General features: G+C 50.6%; 2 protein-coding genes across 3 annotated transcripts in view; one reads left to right on the forward strand and one right to left on the reverse strand.

Annotated features, from left to right (window-relative positions):
* Nucleotides 1–17,827, forward strand: part of SPACA6 (sperm acrosome associated 6) — a 231,142-nt gene that overhangs the window by 43,112 nt on the left and 170,203 nt on the right. The gene's annotated exons all lie outside the window — the stretch shown is intronic.
* On the reverse strand, nucleotides 998–6,282 carry LOC132536902 (myeloid cell surface antigen CD33-like). Of its 2 annotated transcripts, XM_060186377.1 has the most exons (6): nucleotides 6,181–6,282; nucleotides 4,324–4,785; nucleotides 3,922–4,200; nucleotides 3,591–3,641; nucleotides 1,649–1,745; nucleotides 998–1,368 (listed from the first exon to the last, which is right to left on the reverse strand). In XM_060186377.1, the coding sequence occupies exons 2-6, from the start codon at nucleotides 4,757–4,759 to the stop codon at nucleotides 1,068–1,070; spliced, it is 1,164 nt and encodes a 387-aa protein (XP_060042360.1). In that variant the 5' UTR covers nucleotides 4,760–4,785; nucleotides 6,181–6,282; the 3' UTR covers nucleotides 998–1,067. The 2 variants fall into 2 exon arrangements, with proteins under 2 accessions (XP_060042360.1, XP_060042361.1); XM_060186378.1 differs by lacking the exon at nucleotides 6,181–6,282 and having other exon boundaries at nucleotides 4,324–4,888.

Consider the following 17,827-nt stretch of genomic DNA (forward strand, 5'->3'; position numbering starts at 1 on the left):
GGTTTCCTTTCTTGCTTGCTTTCTTCCACTCACCTTTGCTTTCTTTCACCAAACCTTATAATTTTTCCCATTTTCTGCCTTTGTTATTGCTGTCATTGTTATTGGATAGGACAGAGAGAAATGAAGGGAGGACAGGAAGAGAGAGAGGGGGAGAGAAAGACTGACACCTGCAGACCTGCTTCACCACTTGTGAAGCGACTCCCCTGCAGGTGGGGAGCCGGGGGCTCACACCGGGATCCTTACGCTGGTCCTTGCACTTTGCACCACATGCAGTTAACCTGCTGCACATTAATTTAATGTAATGATACTGCTAGGGCTTCTTGGATGTGCAATATTATGACTCCCTGCCAGTATTTTTCAGAGAGAAAGAGAACATCACTGAAGCCTCACCTGGTGAGGCCATAGCAGCTCCCAAGAGGCACCCTACCCAGTGAGCTATCTCTTCATCCCAGAGACAGAGCTCTTCATGGGGGCCCTGCTGTCCTGTGGGCTAGGGGGGCTGCCCAGGGTCAGGCGGAAGGTTCCCAGCCTGAAGGCAGAGGCTGCACTGGGCTGTGCTCACAAGGGTGTAGGTGCAGCTGAAGGAGATGGAGGATGGGAGTGGCAGGGCCAGGGCTCAGGCTGGGGTCAGGGACCAGGAGCCCTGAGTAAGGAGGGGCGCCCAGGAGAGGAAGGCCCTTTGGGGGCCACCTGGGCCTCTGAGGCCATGTCTCTGGGCTTCCTGCCTGGAGAAACACTTGCAGGCTGGACAGTGAGCAGAGAAGGACAGGAGTTGCCTGAGGCCCCTCATGGCACAGACGAGACTCTGGAGCCCTTTAACGGGCCCACCACCCAGTGCTCCCTTGTCCCATAGCTGATCTGGCCCACTGCCCTGCTGCCCTTCCTCCTCAGAAGCTCCCCCAAGGCCTCCTCTGCCCTCCCTGACTCCCTCTCTCCTCCTGACCAACCCAGATTATTCCAGAGGCAGTGTGGGTGGCATCTCCTCTGCTCTGGGGACTGAAGTGACAGTGCTTCTTCTCTGTCTCCTGCTCCTCTGGCTCCCCAGACACAGACACAATATACTCACATCACAGCCAGGACGGAGGGGACTTGCTAGTTTCTGATCCTGTGCGGGAGCTGGACTGGGCCCCCAGAGGGTCATGGGTCAGAGGGTACCGCAGGAGGGCCACCGCACTCACCAAGGCTTCCTCTGTGGGCTCCTTCTCCTCTCCAGAGGCTGCCGGGCTCAGGAGGGTCTCCGACTCCTTGCCGGGCTGGCTCTCCGCCATGGTGTCCAGGTCACTGGCCGTGATGTGAGAACCCAGCTCTTTGTTCAGCTGGGCACTGTCCCCTTCACTCTTGGCCTTTTTCATCCAGCGTCTCCTCATTCTAGGGGAAGATCCCTCACCATGATGCTAGGACTCCCCAACCCCAACCCCGTGCTTGAGGGAGGGAGGGAGACTGGAGGGAGGGACCAGCCCAGGACCACACTTCAGAAGACTTTGTGACAAGGTCTCTCATGGGCTCCTGGGAGTCTATCACGAGGGCTGGGGACAGCTAATGCCGCTGCCCCCAGCTACCCCCTGGACCCTCAGCACCACCACGCCCTCTGCTCTCACAACCCCCAGGCCCTGCTCCTCCCTTCTGGCCCACTTCTGGCCCAGCTCACAGGAAGAAGAACAGGAAGAGGCAGACTCCAAGCAGTAGGGTGATTCCTATCCCCTCGATGACCCCCTCCACCACGCCCGCCATTTGCCGGATTTTCTCTGCAGGCAAGAGAGACTTGGGGTGATGGCCAGGCTTGGGCAGCCAGAGAGGGTGCCCTCCTCTCCAGCAGGAAGAGAGGAAATGCCCCTCCTTCCACCCAGGATCAGGCCCCAGGTTCAGCCTCCCATGTTTTGAGCCTCAGTGTCCTCCAGGGCATGGGGTAGAAAATGGTCGCCCCTAATCTATCTCCTCCATCCAGTTCCCCCACCCATACCCCCAAACTCTATCTGTTACGGGCCCAGGGGCTTCCTTTCCATCATTCTCCGAACAGACCCCACTCCTGCTCCCCACACGGTCAGGAGGCTCAGCCCAGGGCCTCCAGAGACACAGAGTGGAGGAAGTCTGAAAAATGGCCCCTCCCCACCCCCTGTGTCTGCACCCTCCCTCCTGGCCTCCCCAGGCCTGTCACCCAGAGTCTCTGGGGTTCTGCCCAGGTCTCAGAAGGAGCTGGAAGCAGGAGGCTCTCAGCCCCTCAGCTCAGCCCCAGCCCCTTCCTGCCTGTCTCCTGAGCCCAGCACCAGGTCAGAGCTGGGTCTCTGGGTGTCACCTGCCAGCAGTGTGACGGGCACAGGGGAGCATCCTGAGGATGGAGGAGACAGATGCCACCATCACTGGAAGGGGCAGTGAGGGAGGGTGACACTAGGATCCAGAGAGAGGTCAGGGGACAGAAGTTCAAAAATGGCTTTTTAGGCTGATGAAATTGCTCCATGTAGTGTAGTGGTAAACATCAGAACATCTTTATCTGTGTTTTTTTGATGGTGCTGGGGCCTTGTGCAGGCACCATCTCATCACTCCTGGGCGTTCGGAGAGAGCGCCAGAGAGACAGAAACACCACAGCATTGGAGCTTCCCCTGGTGCCATGCCACCTGCCATGTGGTACCAGGATTTGAATCCATGGGGCACACACAGCACAGCATGGCATGCATCATCCTGAACTCCATCTCTCTCTGTCATGTAACCTGTTTGTTGAAACTCCTAGAGTTGGGATCTGGGTGGTGACACACAGTTAAGTGCACACATTACCATGTGCAAAGACAGGAATTCAGGCCCCTGCTCCCCACCTGCAGTCGATGGTGAAGCAGGTCTGCAGGTGTCTCTCTCTCTCTCCCTCTCTATCCCCAATCTTAATTTCTGTCTTATCAAACAAAACAGAGAGAATAAAATGGGAAAGTGGCTGTGAAGAGGGGTGGATTCCCAGTGCTCAAACAATAACCCTGCTAGGAAAAACAAAAACCAAACAAACAAAAACACCTAGAATTTATTGCACCAAAACAAAGGACCCTGGGGAGGGATGGAGGAGGGAGGAGAGGGAGACAGTTTGGGAGGCCTGATACACAATGAAATTGTGTGTATATGTCAGAGAATGAACTGTAAAGCACTAGCCCCCCTCAAGGAAAGGAAAAGAAAGAAAGAAAGAAAGAAAGAAAGAAAGAAAGAAAGAAAGAAAGAAAAGAAGAAAGGAAGAAAAGGAAGGAAGGAAGGAAGGAAGGAAGGAAGGAAGGAAGGAAGGAAGGGGGAAGGAAGGGGGAAGGCCACCCAGAACAATGGAGTCATTCTGCAAGCACACAGCCCGGGTGTTAATCCTGGTAGCAATAAATAAATCAATATGCAAGCACATAAAATGATGAGATGCTGCCCGCTGTTGAGTGGCTGGCTGGAGGACTAGAAAGGCCTCCTTTGGCTGTGCAGGAGGACATTGTGGCAACTCTAAAAGGCCCTCCACTGGAGGTGATGTGGAGAGAAGCCTTGTTGCTCCCTGTCCCCCCACCCGTGTATCTAACCACCACCCCGCCCCACCACCTGAGCTCACACCTCACTCCTCCAGCCTGGCGGCTCCTTCCTACCTGAGCGGTATTTGAGAGACATGAGGTTTTCTTGGAGCTGAATCTGTGGATCTAATGGGACAGAAGCAAGAGACATTCCCTCTTCAGTGGGTGAGGTGGTGTGGGTCCCCCTCCAGGACCTCAGCAATGCAGGGTCAGGGCTGTGTGCTTCCAGCCCCTGCCCCGCCCTCCAGGCCACCAGGTGCCCCAGCCTGGTCCCCCTGCCCTGCCCTCCAGGTCACCAGGTACCCGAGCCTGGGCCCCCTGCCCTGCCCTCCAGGTCACCAGGTGCCCCAGCCTGGGCCCCCTGCCCTGCCCTCCAGGACACCAGGTACCTCATCCCCACACTCACTAGACACACTGAGCTGCACGGTCTTCTCCACGGTCACACCTGCCCCGGGGAAGTGCACCTGACAGGTGACATTGGTACCGTTGTCCTGGGGCTGAGGGGTGAGCGTGAGCACAGAGGTGAGTGGAGTCCGGGGGCCCAGGGTGGTGTGGGCAACCGACACCCAGGAGATGACAGGGGCTGTGGCGTGATCACAGGCCCAGGGCACGGAGCAGACCAGGTTCCTGGGGTGGCCGGGCACCAGGGGCCCTGAGATGATGAGCTCGGGGCTCTCCGTCAGGGCTAGGGAAAGATGGAAGAGGACACGGGAGGAGGGGTGCAGGGGGGAGGCACATCCTGGCCCCACCCCAGCCGGCACCCCCGTGTCTGTCCCCCACGGCCCTTCCCCTTCCCCTTCCACCTTACCGGTCACCTGCACCGTCAGAGAGCTGTTCTTGTAGCTGTGCTTCAGCCGCCCCCGCCGCAGCTGGAAGAAGTATCTGCCACCATGCGAGGCCCTGGCGTCCCTGATGTCCAGGGAGCACTGGAAGTTCTGGGGGTTCCCGACCAGGTGGAAACTGTCCTGGGTCACCGGCCACAGGTTCTGGTCGGGGTTGTTGGAGGCCACAGGCTCGTCCTTCTCGCCTCGGCCGCCTTGGCGGAACCAGTAGCCATACACCGTGTCAGAGTCGGCAAAGTTCTGGGCCGGGTAGGAGAAGGTGCAGGGCACGAAGGCACACAGGCCCTCCTGGACCGTCACTGTCTCCTGCACCTGCACCGAGAATTTCTCAGGTGTCACCGCTGGGCCCTGGGCCGCCTCCGAGCCCCAGATCAGGCCCAGAAGCAGCAGAGGGAGCCACATGTCGGGGGTGGCCGACGCCCTGTTCCCTGGGGAAAGACCTTCTTTCAAGGCATGTCCACTCTCGTCTCTGTCACAATGGTGAGGTGGCTGGGAGATAGCTCACCTACCAGAGCGCACACCTTGCTATGCGTGAGGCCCTGGGTTTTAACCCAGACACCATGTGGGAGCACCATGGATGACACCAGCGGAAGCAGTGTTTTGGTCTCCCTCCTCTCTCTCCCCCTCCCCCCTCTCTTTTTTCCTAATGGGAGCTGATCGCCTTCCCCTTCTCAGCCTGGTAGGGAGTCTCCTGAGACATGAAAAGGAGCCTTAGAAGACTCACAGGGGGGCAGAAGACAGCTCCCCCCCACCACCCCCCCGCTAGAGTGCACGTATCACTATGCATGAGGTCCCAGGTTCAAGGCCCCATTCCCCACCTGCAGAGGAAGAAGCTTCACAAACAAGGGAGCAGGGCTGCAGGTATCTCCTTCCTTCCCTCTGTCTTCTTCTCGTCAGTCTCTCTGTCTCTCACTCGCTATCAAAATATTTTAAAATGGCCATCGGGAGAAGTGGCATTGGGTAGGCATGGTGGCCAGGTGGTGGTGCTCTAAGGACTGAAGAGACAGTTCAGCCCAGGTTTGAGGCCCAGCATCCTGGGGTGGGCGTGCTATGGCCCAGGAGTAAGCTCTGCTTCTGTGGGGTTTCTCTCTCTCTAGATAGCTATCTGGAAAAAAAAAATTACTCAGGCTGGGTGTGGAACACCTAGTAGAACTCCCATGTTACCATGCACAGCGACCTGGGTTCAAGTCCCAGGTCCCTATGAAGGCAGGGGAATTTCATAAGTGGTGAAGCAGTGCTGCAGCTCTCTCTCTCTCTCTCCACCTGGGTTATCACTGGGGTTCAGTGCCTGCATGGCAAATCCACCACTCCCAGTGGCCCTTCTCTTTCCTTCCCTTCCCTTCCCTTCCCTTCCCTTCCCTTCCCTTCCCTTCCCTTCCCTTCCCTTCCCTTCCTTTCCTTTCCTTTCCTTTCCCTTCCCTTTCCTTTTCTTTCTTTATTTGATAAGACAGAGAGAAGTTAGGAGAGGAGGTGGGAAACAGAGAGGGATAGAGACTGAGAGACATGAAGCCCTGCTTCACCACTCATGAAGTGTTCCCCCTTGCAGTTGAGAAATGGGGGCGCAAACCCTGGTTCTTTGTGCATAGTAACGTGTGTACTCAACCAGATGCACCACTGCCCAGCCCCCCTCTCTCTCTCCCCCAGCCAGCCCTTCTCTATTAATTTCTGTCTTTCTCCAAAATAAACAAATGAACACACAAAGTTGAAGACCCGTGACGCTTAAGGCTGAGGCCCCAGCAACACAAAATGAACAACAAACACCTCACTGGAATTTTTACCCAAAGGCTTCTGCTCGCTCGTTCTGACTCCACATGTCTCCTCACCTTGGACTGTCTGTCTGCAGAGACATCTCCCCCCTCTCCTTCCCCTCTTGGAGTGAGAGTAGGGAGCCTGGAGTCTGGGCAGGAGCTGGAGGCCAGGAAGCATGGGCTTCCCTGATGCTCTGGGCTCTGGGCCCATGGCCAGAGGGACCCTGAGGGGACGCTTGGGAGGCTCTGCCTCAGCTTCTCTCCCCATTATTAGATCACAGATGCTGTGTGGGGAGGGGCTCACCTGCCTGCCCCGAACACATGGACAAAAGTCCCAGCAGCTATATCTGGGGTCCTTAAGCCTTCGATTCAGAACGTGGTTCTCTGCCCACTGTCCTCTCTGTCCCTCTCTGCCCACAACACCTCTGAGAGGCTCCATCTTAACAACAAGGTTCTGCTGGGGGGCAGGGAGGGGGCTTGGCCATGTCCTCACTGGTGAACCTGAGTTTGAGTTAGAATTTCTGCTCTCAGGGGTTGGGCAGTAGTACAGTGGATTAAGCTCACATGGCGCAAAGCACAAAGACCGGTGTAAGGATCCCGGTTCAAGCCCTTGGCTCCCCACCTGCAGGGGAGTCGCTTCACAGGTGGTGGAGCAGGTCTGTAGGTGTCTGTCTTCCTCTCCCCCTCTCTGTCTTCCCCCCCTCTCGATTTCTCTCTGTCCTGTCCAACAACAATGACAGCAATAACAACAATAATAACAGCAACAACAATGATAAACAACAAAGGCAACAAAAAGTGAAAAAAATGGCCTCCGGGAATAGTGGATTTGTAGTGTAGGCACCAAGCCCCAGTGATAACCCTGGAGGCAAAAAAAAAAAAAAAAAAAGAATTTCTGCTCCCAGGCTGAAGATATGAGGATATAGTTCAGAGTCAGAGCACAGGCCTTGCATACCTGAGACCCCGGGAACCTCAGGTTCCATCTTAAGCCATTGTTAGCCAGAGCTAAACAGGGTTCTGTTCCCTCTCATTCTCTCTCTCATAAGAAGATACTTTCTGGGGCCGGGTGGTGGTGCACCTGGTTGAGCGCACATGCTACAATGCAAGGACCCCGGTTCAAACCCCCCAGTTCCCACCTGCAGGGGGAAGGCTCACATGTGATGAGGCAGGGCTGCAGATGTCTTTCTGTCTCCCTCCCTCTCTATTCCCCTTTCCTCTTGATATCTGGCTGTCTCTAATTAAAAAAATAAAGAATACCACTTTCCTTTTACCCCACATGATGGCGGGTGGGGTGAATGTCAGTGGAGCAGTGCTGCAGGTGTTTCTCCTCCTTTTGTTCCTCTTTCCCTCTCCACCTCCCTCTCTCTCCCTGTCTCTCTTACCCTTTATCAAAGAAAAAAGGGGAAAAATGGTCACCAGAAGTGATGGAGTCATTGTGTAGGCACTGAGTTCCAGCTGTGATCCTGTTGGCAATAATAAATTAATTTAATAATAATAATAATAGTAATGGGTGGGGGTAGATAGCATAATGGTTATGCAAACAGACTCTTGTGTCTGAGGCTCCGTAGTCCCAGGTTCAATCCCCATCCCCCACATCACCATAAGCCAGAGCTGGTCAATGCTTTAGTTAAAAAATGTAATAATAATAAAATGCCTCCATTTTAGCTGGCAAGATAGCCCACTTTGCTTTGTCATGTTTGCAACCCAGGCTCAAGCCCAACCTCCACCACAGTGGTGGAAACTTTGGTGCCATGATCTCTGTCTCTTTTTCTTTCTCTGTTCTATGTCTCTTGTCTACACAAGTCAACCCAGAGGGGCAAAGCCCCCACAACAGCAAAAATAAAACAAACAAAAAAAAAACAGCAGACCATGTTTTAACTCAGTGTCAGTTCAGTGAGCTGTTAATACCTTTATACAGGTGTGAAACTAGGTCCCTGCAATCTTACAGTTCTGTAAAGCAACGTTCAATCACTAAAGTTAAAAAAGCATAAGAGTATTTCCATCTCACTGTGATTTTCAAGTCTACTGCATTGATTTCAGATAGGTTTCACACGAGGGGTGGGAAAACCAGAGCACTGCACTGGCGCGTGTGTCCCTGGGGACGTAACCTGGAGCCTCCAGCAGCTCCACCCGCTGAGCCGCTCCGCTCCCCACCACTCTCATAGGCAAATGCAAGGGGCTGGGCCAACCTGGGTTCAAAGCCCCCACTGCCCACCTGCAGCTGGGATGCTTTACAAGTGGTGAAGCAGGGCTGCAGGTGTCTCTCTTTCTCTCTCCCTATCTATCCCTCCCCCTTCTCAATTTCTCTCTGCCCTATCAAAATAAGACAAAAAAAAGAAAGAAAGAAAAAGAAAAAAAAAAACCACTGGGAGTAGTTGATTCATAGTGCCAGCATCAAACCCCAGTGATAACCCTGGTGCAATATAAGTAAATAGATAAATAATAAAAACTAAAAAACATAAATGCATCTTCCTCCCTTCCTCTCTATTTCCTTATTTATTATTAGATAGAGACAGAGAGGAATTGAGAGAGGAGGGGGAGATAGAGAGGGAGAGAGACAGAGAGACACCTGCAGCCCTGCTTCACCACTCATGAAGCTTCCCCCCTGCAGGTGGGGACCAGGGAATTGAACCCGAGTCCTTACACATTGTAACTTAAGTGCTTAACCAGGTGCACCAGCGCCTCACACACACACACACACACACACACACACACACACACTTTCTCTCTCCCTTGGGATGCATTGGATCGACCTTCTCGTGGTGCATCCCGTGAGTCCCCATTCATTGGGGAAACTGAGGATCCTTCCTAGCCGACTGAATCCACATGGATCCCAGTCACTTTCAAAGCCATTAACTGGCTACGGAAGAAGGGCAAATGCTAGAAGAAGAAGATCTCTCTCCCTCTTTTTTCCTTCTCCCTTGTGTCTTCACTGGGGCTTCACTGGTCCAGGTTTACTTTTTCAGCGAGAAGGACAGACAGCCAAGAAGAACTGATCCCAAAGCACCAAGTTCCCCTAGTGCCTGAGGACTCCCAGGTGGTGCTGGAGCTCAGCCTGGGCCCACAGAAATCTTCACTTTCTAAAGGGAAAAAAGTAATTCCTGAGCCTGCAGAATGGTGCACCTGGAGGGTGTGCTTGCTTTGCCAGAGGAGTGACCTCAGTGCAAGTCCAACCACCACCACTCTGGAGGAAGGTTTGGTGCTGCGGTCTCTTTCCTGTTTGTTTCTCTACCTCTGTCTCTGTCCTTCCATCTAAAAAAAAAAAAAAAAAAAAAATGTCGTCCAGGCCAAGCCATGGCACACCAGGTTAAGCACAGGTATTACCAAACACAAGGACTTGGGTTCAAGCCCCCGCTCCCCACCTGCAGGGGGAACGCTTCACGAGTGGTGAAGCAGGACTGTAGGTGTCTCTGTTTCTCTCTTTATCTGTATCCCCCTCCTCTCTCAATTACTCCCTGTCCTATCTAATTTAAAAAAAAAAAACAGGAAAAAATAGCCACTGGGAACGATAGATTTGTAATGCTGGCACCCAGCACCAGGGGTTAACCCTGGTGGCCAAAAAAAAAAAAGTCATCCCAGAGTGGTGCAGTCTCAGCAATGAGAAAGAAAGAAGAAAAAGAGAAAAAAAGAAAACAGGGAGAATAAAGAAAGGAAAGAAGCAAGGGTGGAATAAGAGAGAGAGAGAGAGAGAAATGGAACAAAGAAAGACAGAAAGGAGGTCCAGGAAATGGCACAGTGGATAAAGCATGTGGGGGCAGTGGTGCACCTGGTTAAGCGCACACAGTACTAAGTGCAAGGACCATGCAAGGACCTGGGTTTGACGCCCCAGCTCGCCATCTACAGGGGAGTCACTTCATGAGTAGTGAAGCAGGGCTGCAGGTATCTCTCTCCTCTCTCCCCCTCTCTATCTCCCCTCCTCTCCCAATTTCTGTCTGTCCTATCCAATAAAATGGGGGGAAAAAATGGCTACCAGGAGCAACGGATTCATAGGGCTAGCACCAAGTCCCAGCAATAACCCTGGAGGGTTTTTTAAAAATGGGGAAGTCAGGCGGTGGCACAGCGGGTTAAGTGCACGAGGCGCAAAGCACAAGGACCAATATAAGGATCCCGGTTCGAGCCACGCCTCCCCACCTGCGGGGGGCGGTCACTTCACAGGCAGTGAAGCAGGTCTGCAGGTGTCTGTCTTTCTCTCCCCCCCCCCCCCGTCTTCCCCTCCTCTCTCCATTTCTCTCTGTCCTATCCAACAATGAGCGACATCAACAATAATAATAACCACAAGGCTACAACAAAAGGGGGAAAAATGGTCTCCAGGAGCAGTGGATTCATGGTGCAGGCACTGAGCCCCAGCAGTAACCCTGGAGGCAATAAATAAATAAGAGGGAAAAAAAAGTTAAAGCACTGGATTCTCAAGCATGAGGTCTTGGGTTCAATCCCCAGCAGCACATGTACCAGAGTGATGTCTGGTTCTTTCTCTCTCTCTCTCTCTCTCTCCCCTATCTTTCTCATAAATAAATAAATAAATAATAAAAATATAGAATGATTTTTCTTCCTTTCTCCCTTCTTTGTTTCTTCTCTTCCATTATTTCTTCTTTCTCATTACTGAGGCTGCGCCACTTTGGGATGGCTTTTTTTTTTTTTTTTTTTTTTGCCTCCAGGTTGAAGGAAGAAAGGAAGGAAGATGAGGGGAAAAGAAAAACTACAGTCTGTCTCCCAGGAACATATAGACAAGGACACCAGTGGCTGAGGGAGTAGGAATAAGACCTTTGGATTGGGGAGATAGCCCAGTGGCTAGAGCTCATGACTTGCTTGGAACCTCAGTCCCAGGTTCCCTCACCAGCAGCACCTCTCTGGTCTCACGGATGGGAGGGAGGGAGAGAACCAACATGCCCCCCCCCCACGCCAGGATTCTCGATATTGCTCTGGTCCCCATCTCCCCCTGCCCACTATCAGAATCCTCTGTAGCCAAGATGGAATGTTCCCTCCTCACACAAAGGTCACAAAGACCTGCCCCCGAGGTCACAGGTGTGTTCTGTGGTGGGTGGTGGTAGGACTTACAAGAGGCTCTACCCACAGGGAGGGCGCCTGTAGCCCTGGTCCCTGGGGGACACTGCACAACCGGGGTGCTATTCTGGGTGCTGGAAAGGCCTGTGGGCATAGAGCATAATGTGCAAGGCCCAGGTGGAAGCCCCCCACCCACCACCACCACCACTGTCCTGAAGGAAGCTTCAGTGCTGTGACCCTTCTCTCTCTCTCTCTCTCTCTCTCTCTCAAATAAAAATAGAGAAAACATAAAAGAATCTTCAGTGTTGTGGTCTCTTTCATTCTCTCCCTTCTCCACTTCTCTGTTTCTTGCTAAAAAAGTAAAAAATAAATCTTATAGAAGGTTGGGAGGTGGGTAGAGCATCCAATTGCAAGCATAAGTCCTGAGTTGGCCAGAGTGATGCTCAAATTCTCTCTCAATAAATAAATTCATTTTAAAAATTCAATGTTGGGAGTCGGGCGGTAGCGCAGCAGGTTTAGTGCAGGTGGCACAAAACACAAGGAACAGCATAAGGATCCCTGTTCGAGCCCCCGACTCCCTGCAGTGGAGTCATTTCACAGGCCATGAAGCAGGTCTGCAGGTGTCTATCTTTCTCTCCCCTGCTCTGTCTTCCCTTCCCCTCTCCATTTCTCTTTGTCCTATCCAACAACAACAACAACAACATCAATAATAACTACAACAATAAAAAAACAAGGGGAACAAATAAATAAGTATTAAAAAATAAAACAAAAAAATTCAATGTTTACTTAGCATATTTTGGCTGTGCTGGGGCCTCACATAGACATATGTTCACAGCTCCCAGTCCAAATTTCTCACTTTTTTATTTTGGGGGGTGGTGGGTGGGAGAAGAGAGGGGGAGTGAGAGAAAAGGGGAAGGAGAAGGAGCAGGGAGAGGAGAGAGAAAGCGAGAGAGAGAGAGAGAGAGAGAGAGAGAATAGCCCCAGGCCTAGCCAGAGGCCCTGCTTTTCATTTATTATCCCTGATCAGAATCAGAGTCTGCCCACAGGGGGCGATCTCGCTCCAGCACACACTCCCTCGCCCTTGGGAGGTTGGGCCACAGGGCAGCTCTGTCCTGGGTGCTGTGACTGGGTTCCCACCCCGACCCCAACTCGGGGAATTACAACTTTATGCAGAAGGGTGTGACTGAACGGGAACCAGGGCTGGGCCTCAGGCTAAGAGTGTGCCAGAATCAGAGGAAGCAGGTCCTCTTAGGAGAGAGGAAATTGAGGGGACTGGAGTCCCCCACAACCCCTTCCTTCTCCCCTAGGGAAGATCCAGTACATTCTCCCAAATCTCTAGATCCAAGATGGTAGCACCTCTAGACTTCGTGCTTCCTGAGAGAAAGTAAGTTCCTGGAAGTCTGCGCCTTTGTACCTGAAAGCAAAAGTCATTTGCTTATTTGACTGGAGCACCGCTCGCTCTGGTTACTGAAGGTGCTGAGGATAGAACTTGGGACTCTCCTGTGCACCGCAACTGCCAGAGCAAAACCATGATTAACTGGGACAATACAAGGGACAGAGAAAGTATCCCTTTAATTCCATCTGAAGCCCACATAATATTTTTAGAAATCCCTTATTCATTGACAGCCTCCCAACCACACATGAGAGGGCCATGTGGAATTATCTTTTTTCAATTTTGCTGATCAAAAGGCAAAACTTGACTATGCATCAATGTGACTACAACCTTTCCCACATGTTTTATTATTATTATTTATTATTGGATAGAGGCAGAGAAATTGAAAGGAGAGGGGGACATAGCGAGGAAGAGATAAAAGGACACCTGCATCACTTGTGAAGCTTTGCCCCTGCAGGTGGGGACCGGGGGCTTGAACCTGGGTCCTTACACACTGTAATGTGTGCACTGAACCAGGTGCACCACCACCTGGCTCCATTCACATGTGTTTGTTTGTTTGTTTGTTTATCGACTTCAATCATTCTTTGTGAACAATTGAAAGAATTTTTTTTAAGGCCACCAAAATACTCCATTTGGAAGAGCATCAGATTGAGGAGTTTACAGAGAGAAATATTAGTTTTCCTCATCAACTTCTTAAGATAATAGTCTCTGGCCTATTCTTTAAAAAACTTGTTATTATTATAAACAACATTTATTTTAATGAGAGAAGTAAGAGGTAGAGACAATACTTGTGTACAATAGTAGTTGAGTACTGCTCAGCTCTGCCTTATGGTGGTGCCAAGGATTGAACTTGGAATTTCTGGGGCCTCAGTCATGAAAGACTGGTTCACAACCACTAGATGGTTTTCTTGGCTCTTTCATTGCTATCCTTTTCCGTAAAGAGAACACAATTTTTAAATCAAGAAAACATGCACCCTGAAATTTTGAATTCAAGTTTACTATTTTTGTTCTTTATATAAATGTCATCATAAAAAGTTTTTTTTTTTTCCCCTGGCTATTTCTGTTAGATATCAGTTTAGAATGTGTTTTGCCTTAAAGTGTGCACTATGCAAGGAAGACAGAGATAACTAAGTGTGCACCTCAGCTACTGAGCACAAAGCAAAATCAGTCAGTTCATGAAATGGTGTTACCAGCTCCCAGAACGTCTCAACAGTCTCTGACAATAGTCATCAGAGAAAGAAGTTACCTTTTCCTCACATCTTTGCAAGCCGATTGTTATCTGACTTCTCTTTTTTCTTTGTGAATTTAAAGATTTTGACACCACCCCTTATTTATCTTGAAAGTAATATGCTTCCTGCTGTGTTCCTTACTATATATAGAGAATAATATATTTCATAAAGGATTTGTTTATTTCATGAGAGAGACCTCAGCAACACTCAGGCATATGCAGTTCTATGGACCAAACCTAGAACACCACATTTATAATGAGTTAGCTTGCTTGGTCCCACATTTTGTTTTTGTTTTTTTGTTTTTCCACCTGGGCTAGATGACTCCACCTTTCCTAACAGTCTTTTTCTTCCTTTCCTTTCCTTCCTTCCTTCCTTCCTTCCTTCCTTCATTTCTTTCTTTCCATAGTGAGTTACAAAGATAGAGATGGATAGAGAGAGGGGGGCAGAGAGAAAGAGGAAAGATACCTGCAGCACTGCTCCACTGCTGGTGATGTCTCCTCCCAGCAGGTGGGGACTAGGAGTTTGAACCTGGGTCCTCTTGCATGGCAGCATGTGTGCTCTACCACATGGCCCCCTCCTTCCCTTCCTTTAAATGAGAGCCCTAAAAATCTCTTTTTAAATTATGTCATAATGACTTCATGAGTTGGATAGTTGGATATATCCAGTTACAGAGAGAGAATCTGCATTACAGAGTTGAATTTTCAGAACAGGTGAACACTTCAAAAGCACTGACAATGAATTTTGCTATATACAGGGAAGAATACACACACACACACACACACACACACCAGTCTGTGTGACAAAACAGCATACATTTTGTTTGTTTTTTAGATTGATGGATGGATGGAAAAAGAACCAGAGCATCGCTCTGGCACATGTGAAGTCAGGGAGTGGATTTGTGACTTCAGGCTTGAGCGTCCAATGCCTTATCCACTGTGCCACAACCAAGAGACGCAGGAAAAGCTATTTCATGGGATGTGAAGTATCAGTTTCTCCGAGAAATACATGCACATAAGTATTGGATAGATCCTCTGCCATCATGTACCCTCACCAATAGTACTCTGAGCTTGCTAATGTCTTCTCTGGTCGTACGGAATGGAAGTTCCTTATAAATGGTCGCCTGCAGGATCATCTTGTGGGCGCGGCCATGTCACTTGCTGGCAGGGTTGCTGAAAGAGAACGAGCCTCGGCTGGAGAGAGCGCGCGACGCGCCATGATTACTATTGGCAAAGCCTCAGTGAGCCTAGTGCGCATGTGCGTCTTCCTCGTGGGTCTACGAAAGGCTGTTAGCAAGGGACGCGAACCGGAAGTAGTTTAGAAAGGCCTTTTCCCTGTTGTCCTTTGTCCACTCGTCTTAACCTGTGTATGGCTGGTAAACGCTGTTAGCGGTGGCAGTTTTGTGAGTCTGGAGGAGGGAGGGAGGGCACGTCCGCGGGATGAGTGGTGGGGTTCCCGGGGATTTATGTTGGATGCCAGACCCTTTCGTTTTCACTCTATTCTTGAATATTCTCTATATGGGCATTACATGTGTGTCCAAGAGTTCCTGTAACATCAGATTGTTTTTGTCTTGTTACATACAAAGGCATTCCTTTTTTTAAAAAAAAATTATCTTATTATCTTTATTTGTTGGATAGAGACAGCTAGAAATCGAGAGGGGAGGGAGAGTTAGAAAGGGAGAGAGAGACACCTGCAGCCCTACTTCATCACTTGCAAAGCTTTCCCCCTGCAGGTGAGGACCTGGGGCTCGAACCCGGGTCCTTGTGCATTGCAACATGTGCGCTCCACCAGCCACGTTCTAGATGGTTCTGGGTGGGGAGGAGGGGTGACCCTTCTCCTGGGTCACTCAGCACATTCCAGGGATTGGCTGCAATGGTAGGAGTGTTTGTGCTTGGGTCTTAATCCTGATCCCATAAGGGTGTCTTAGGACACCAGTTAGAACTGGCTTTCAAGAACCAAGAGGTTTTGCTCCAATTATTATTATTTTTTTAAAACTTTATTAGTGAGCCAATAAACCAGACCATCACTCTGGCACATGTGATGCTGTGTATCGAACACAGGACCTCAAACTTCAGAGTCCAACTCTGTATCCATTGTACCACCTCCCTCAGTTTTAAGAGATGAATAAAAATGCCAGAAGAGAGTGTATTCCAACTCCTGAGTTATTTTGATGTTTAGGAATGAGAAAGCTGCATTGATTTTATTTATTTTACTTCTCTCTGTGTATTTTTCATTCTGATTGCAGAAGCAGAGAGACAGAACATGAGGAAATAAGATAATGGTCATACAAAAAAAAAAAAAAAACAACTTCGGTGCCTCAGGCACTAAAGACCCTGGATCCAGCCCCCAGCATCACCCTAAGCCAGAGCTGAGCAGTGCTTGGGAAAAACAGAGACAGAGACAGAGGCTCTATAGCACTGGAGTTTCCCTAGGTGCCACTGTACTTGCCTGCAGCACTGGGGTTCGAAGCTGACCCTCAAATCCAGCCTCTGCTATCAGTGTCTAGCACAGTGACTGTCACTTAAGGATTACACACACACACACACACACACACACACACACACACACACACATATGTGGAGTGAATATTGGATGAATGACCATGAGGTCATTGTCTCTGGAGGACTTCTGGTGTCTCTGTAGAAATCCTGGACCAGGTCCCATCAGAGCTGCAGGGTCTTTCATGGCCCAGCTTGCCCCTCTCCAGTAGCTCTGATGGTGGAACATTCTAGAGGTCCATTCAGCTCCACGCTCCTGGGCAGAGGAAAGCTGTCTGCAAGAAAGGTCTTGAGCTGAAGCCTAGAGGGGATGAGCTTGTAGACATGAACTTGGCCCAGAGATCCCAGGCCCTGGGCCCACAGGAGCAGAGTGGCTCCTGGGAGGTGAGCAGGAGCCCCCGGAAGAGTCTTCTAGAACCTGAGAGTAGATCCAGGAGGCAGTAGATTGTGACACCTAGTGGTTGGTCATCTGGATCCTTCTCCTGAGAGGAGTCTATAGACAGCAACAGGCATTCTTTGTCACTTGTCATTTTTTGTTATCTGAGATCTCTGGACGTGCTGATTTTGTTTGTTTGTTTTTTGCCTCCAGGGTTATTGCTGGGGCTTGGTGCCCACACTACTATGAATCCACTGCTCCTGACGGCCATTCCCCACCCCTCCTCCTATTTTCACTGGATAGGACAGAGCAAAATTGAGAGGGGAAGGAGAGACAGCAGGAGAGAGAAAGACAGACACCTGCAGACCTGCTTCACTGCTCATTAAGCTTCCCCCCTGCAAGTGGGGAGTGGTGGCTTGTGTTAATCCTTGTGCTTAATACTATGTGCGCTTAACTGGGCGCACCACCACCCCCTGGCCCCCTGGAGATGCTGTTGAAGGAAGGTCTGTTGAGCACACAGAGAGAAACAAGAGTAACCCCTGGTGTGAATATGAAGGGAAAGGCTCGCTCCTTGCCTGGCGCCGCTGAAGACCCTGCACCCTCCACTGCACCCGTGTGCTTTCTTGGCTGGTCCCTGCCTGGCTCCCCGTCCAGTTTGTGGGGACTGACTGCCCCTCAGCAGCAGGGTAAGTCATTTGAACCATCTGGTTTTCACTAGGCGGGTGAGCGTGTCCCTGAGCCCACGTTTGAGAAGCAGTCAGGACTATACAGAGAGGACTGGTGCTTGGTGAGCTCAGTGGGGTCCTGTGTGTGTGGGTGGGTGGATGAAGAGATAGAAATGAAGGGGTCACCGGAGTAAGGATCCCAGTTCCAGCCCCCGGCTCCCCACCTGCAGGAGAGTCGCTTCACAAGCGGTGAGGCAGGTCTGCAGGTGTTTGTCTTTCCTTTCCCCTCTCTGTCGCTTCACAGGTGGTGAAGCAGGTCTGCAGGTGTCTATCTTTCTCTCCCCCTCTCTGTCTTCCCCTCCTCTCTCCATTTCTCTCTGTCCTGTCCAACAACGAACGACATCAATAACAACAATAATAACTACACCAATAAAATAACAAGGGCAACAAAAGGGAATAAATATTTTTAAAAGAAGAATACTTAAAAAAAAAAGAAATGAAGGATCCTTGAGGCAGTGCACATATTACAGTGCGCAAGGCCCTGGGTTCAAGTCCCTGGTCCCCAC

This window comes from Erinaceus europaeus, chromosome 2, assembly GCF_950295315.1.
Source record: "Erinaceus europaeus chromosome 2, mEriEur2.1, whole genome shotgun sequence".
Classification (NCBI taxonomy): Eukaryota; Metazoa; Chordata; class Mammalia; order Eulipotyphla; family Erinaceidae; genus Erinaceus; species Erinaceus europaeus.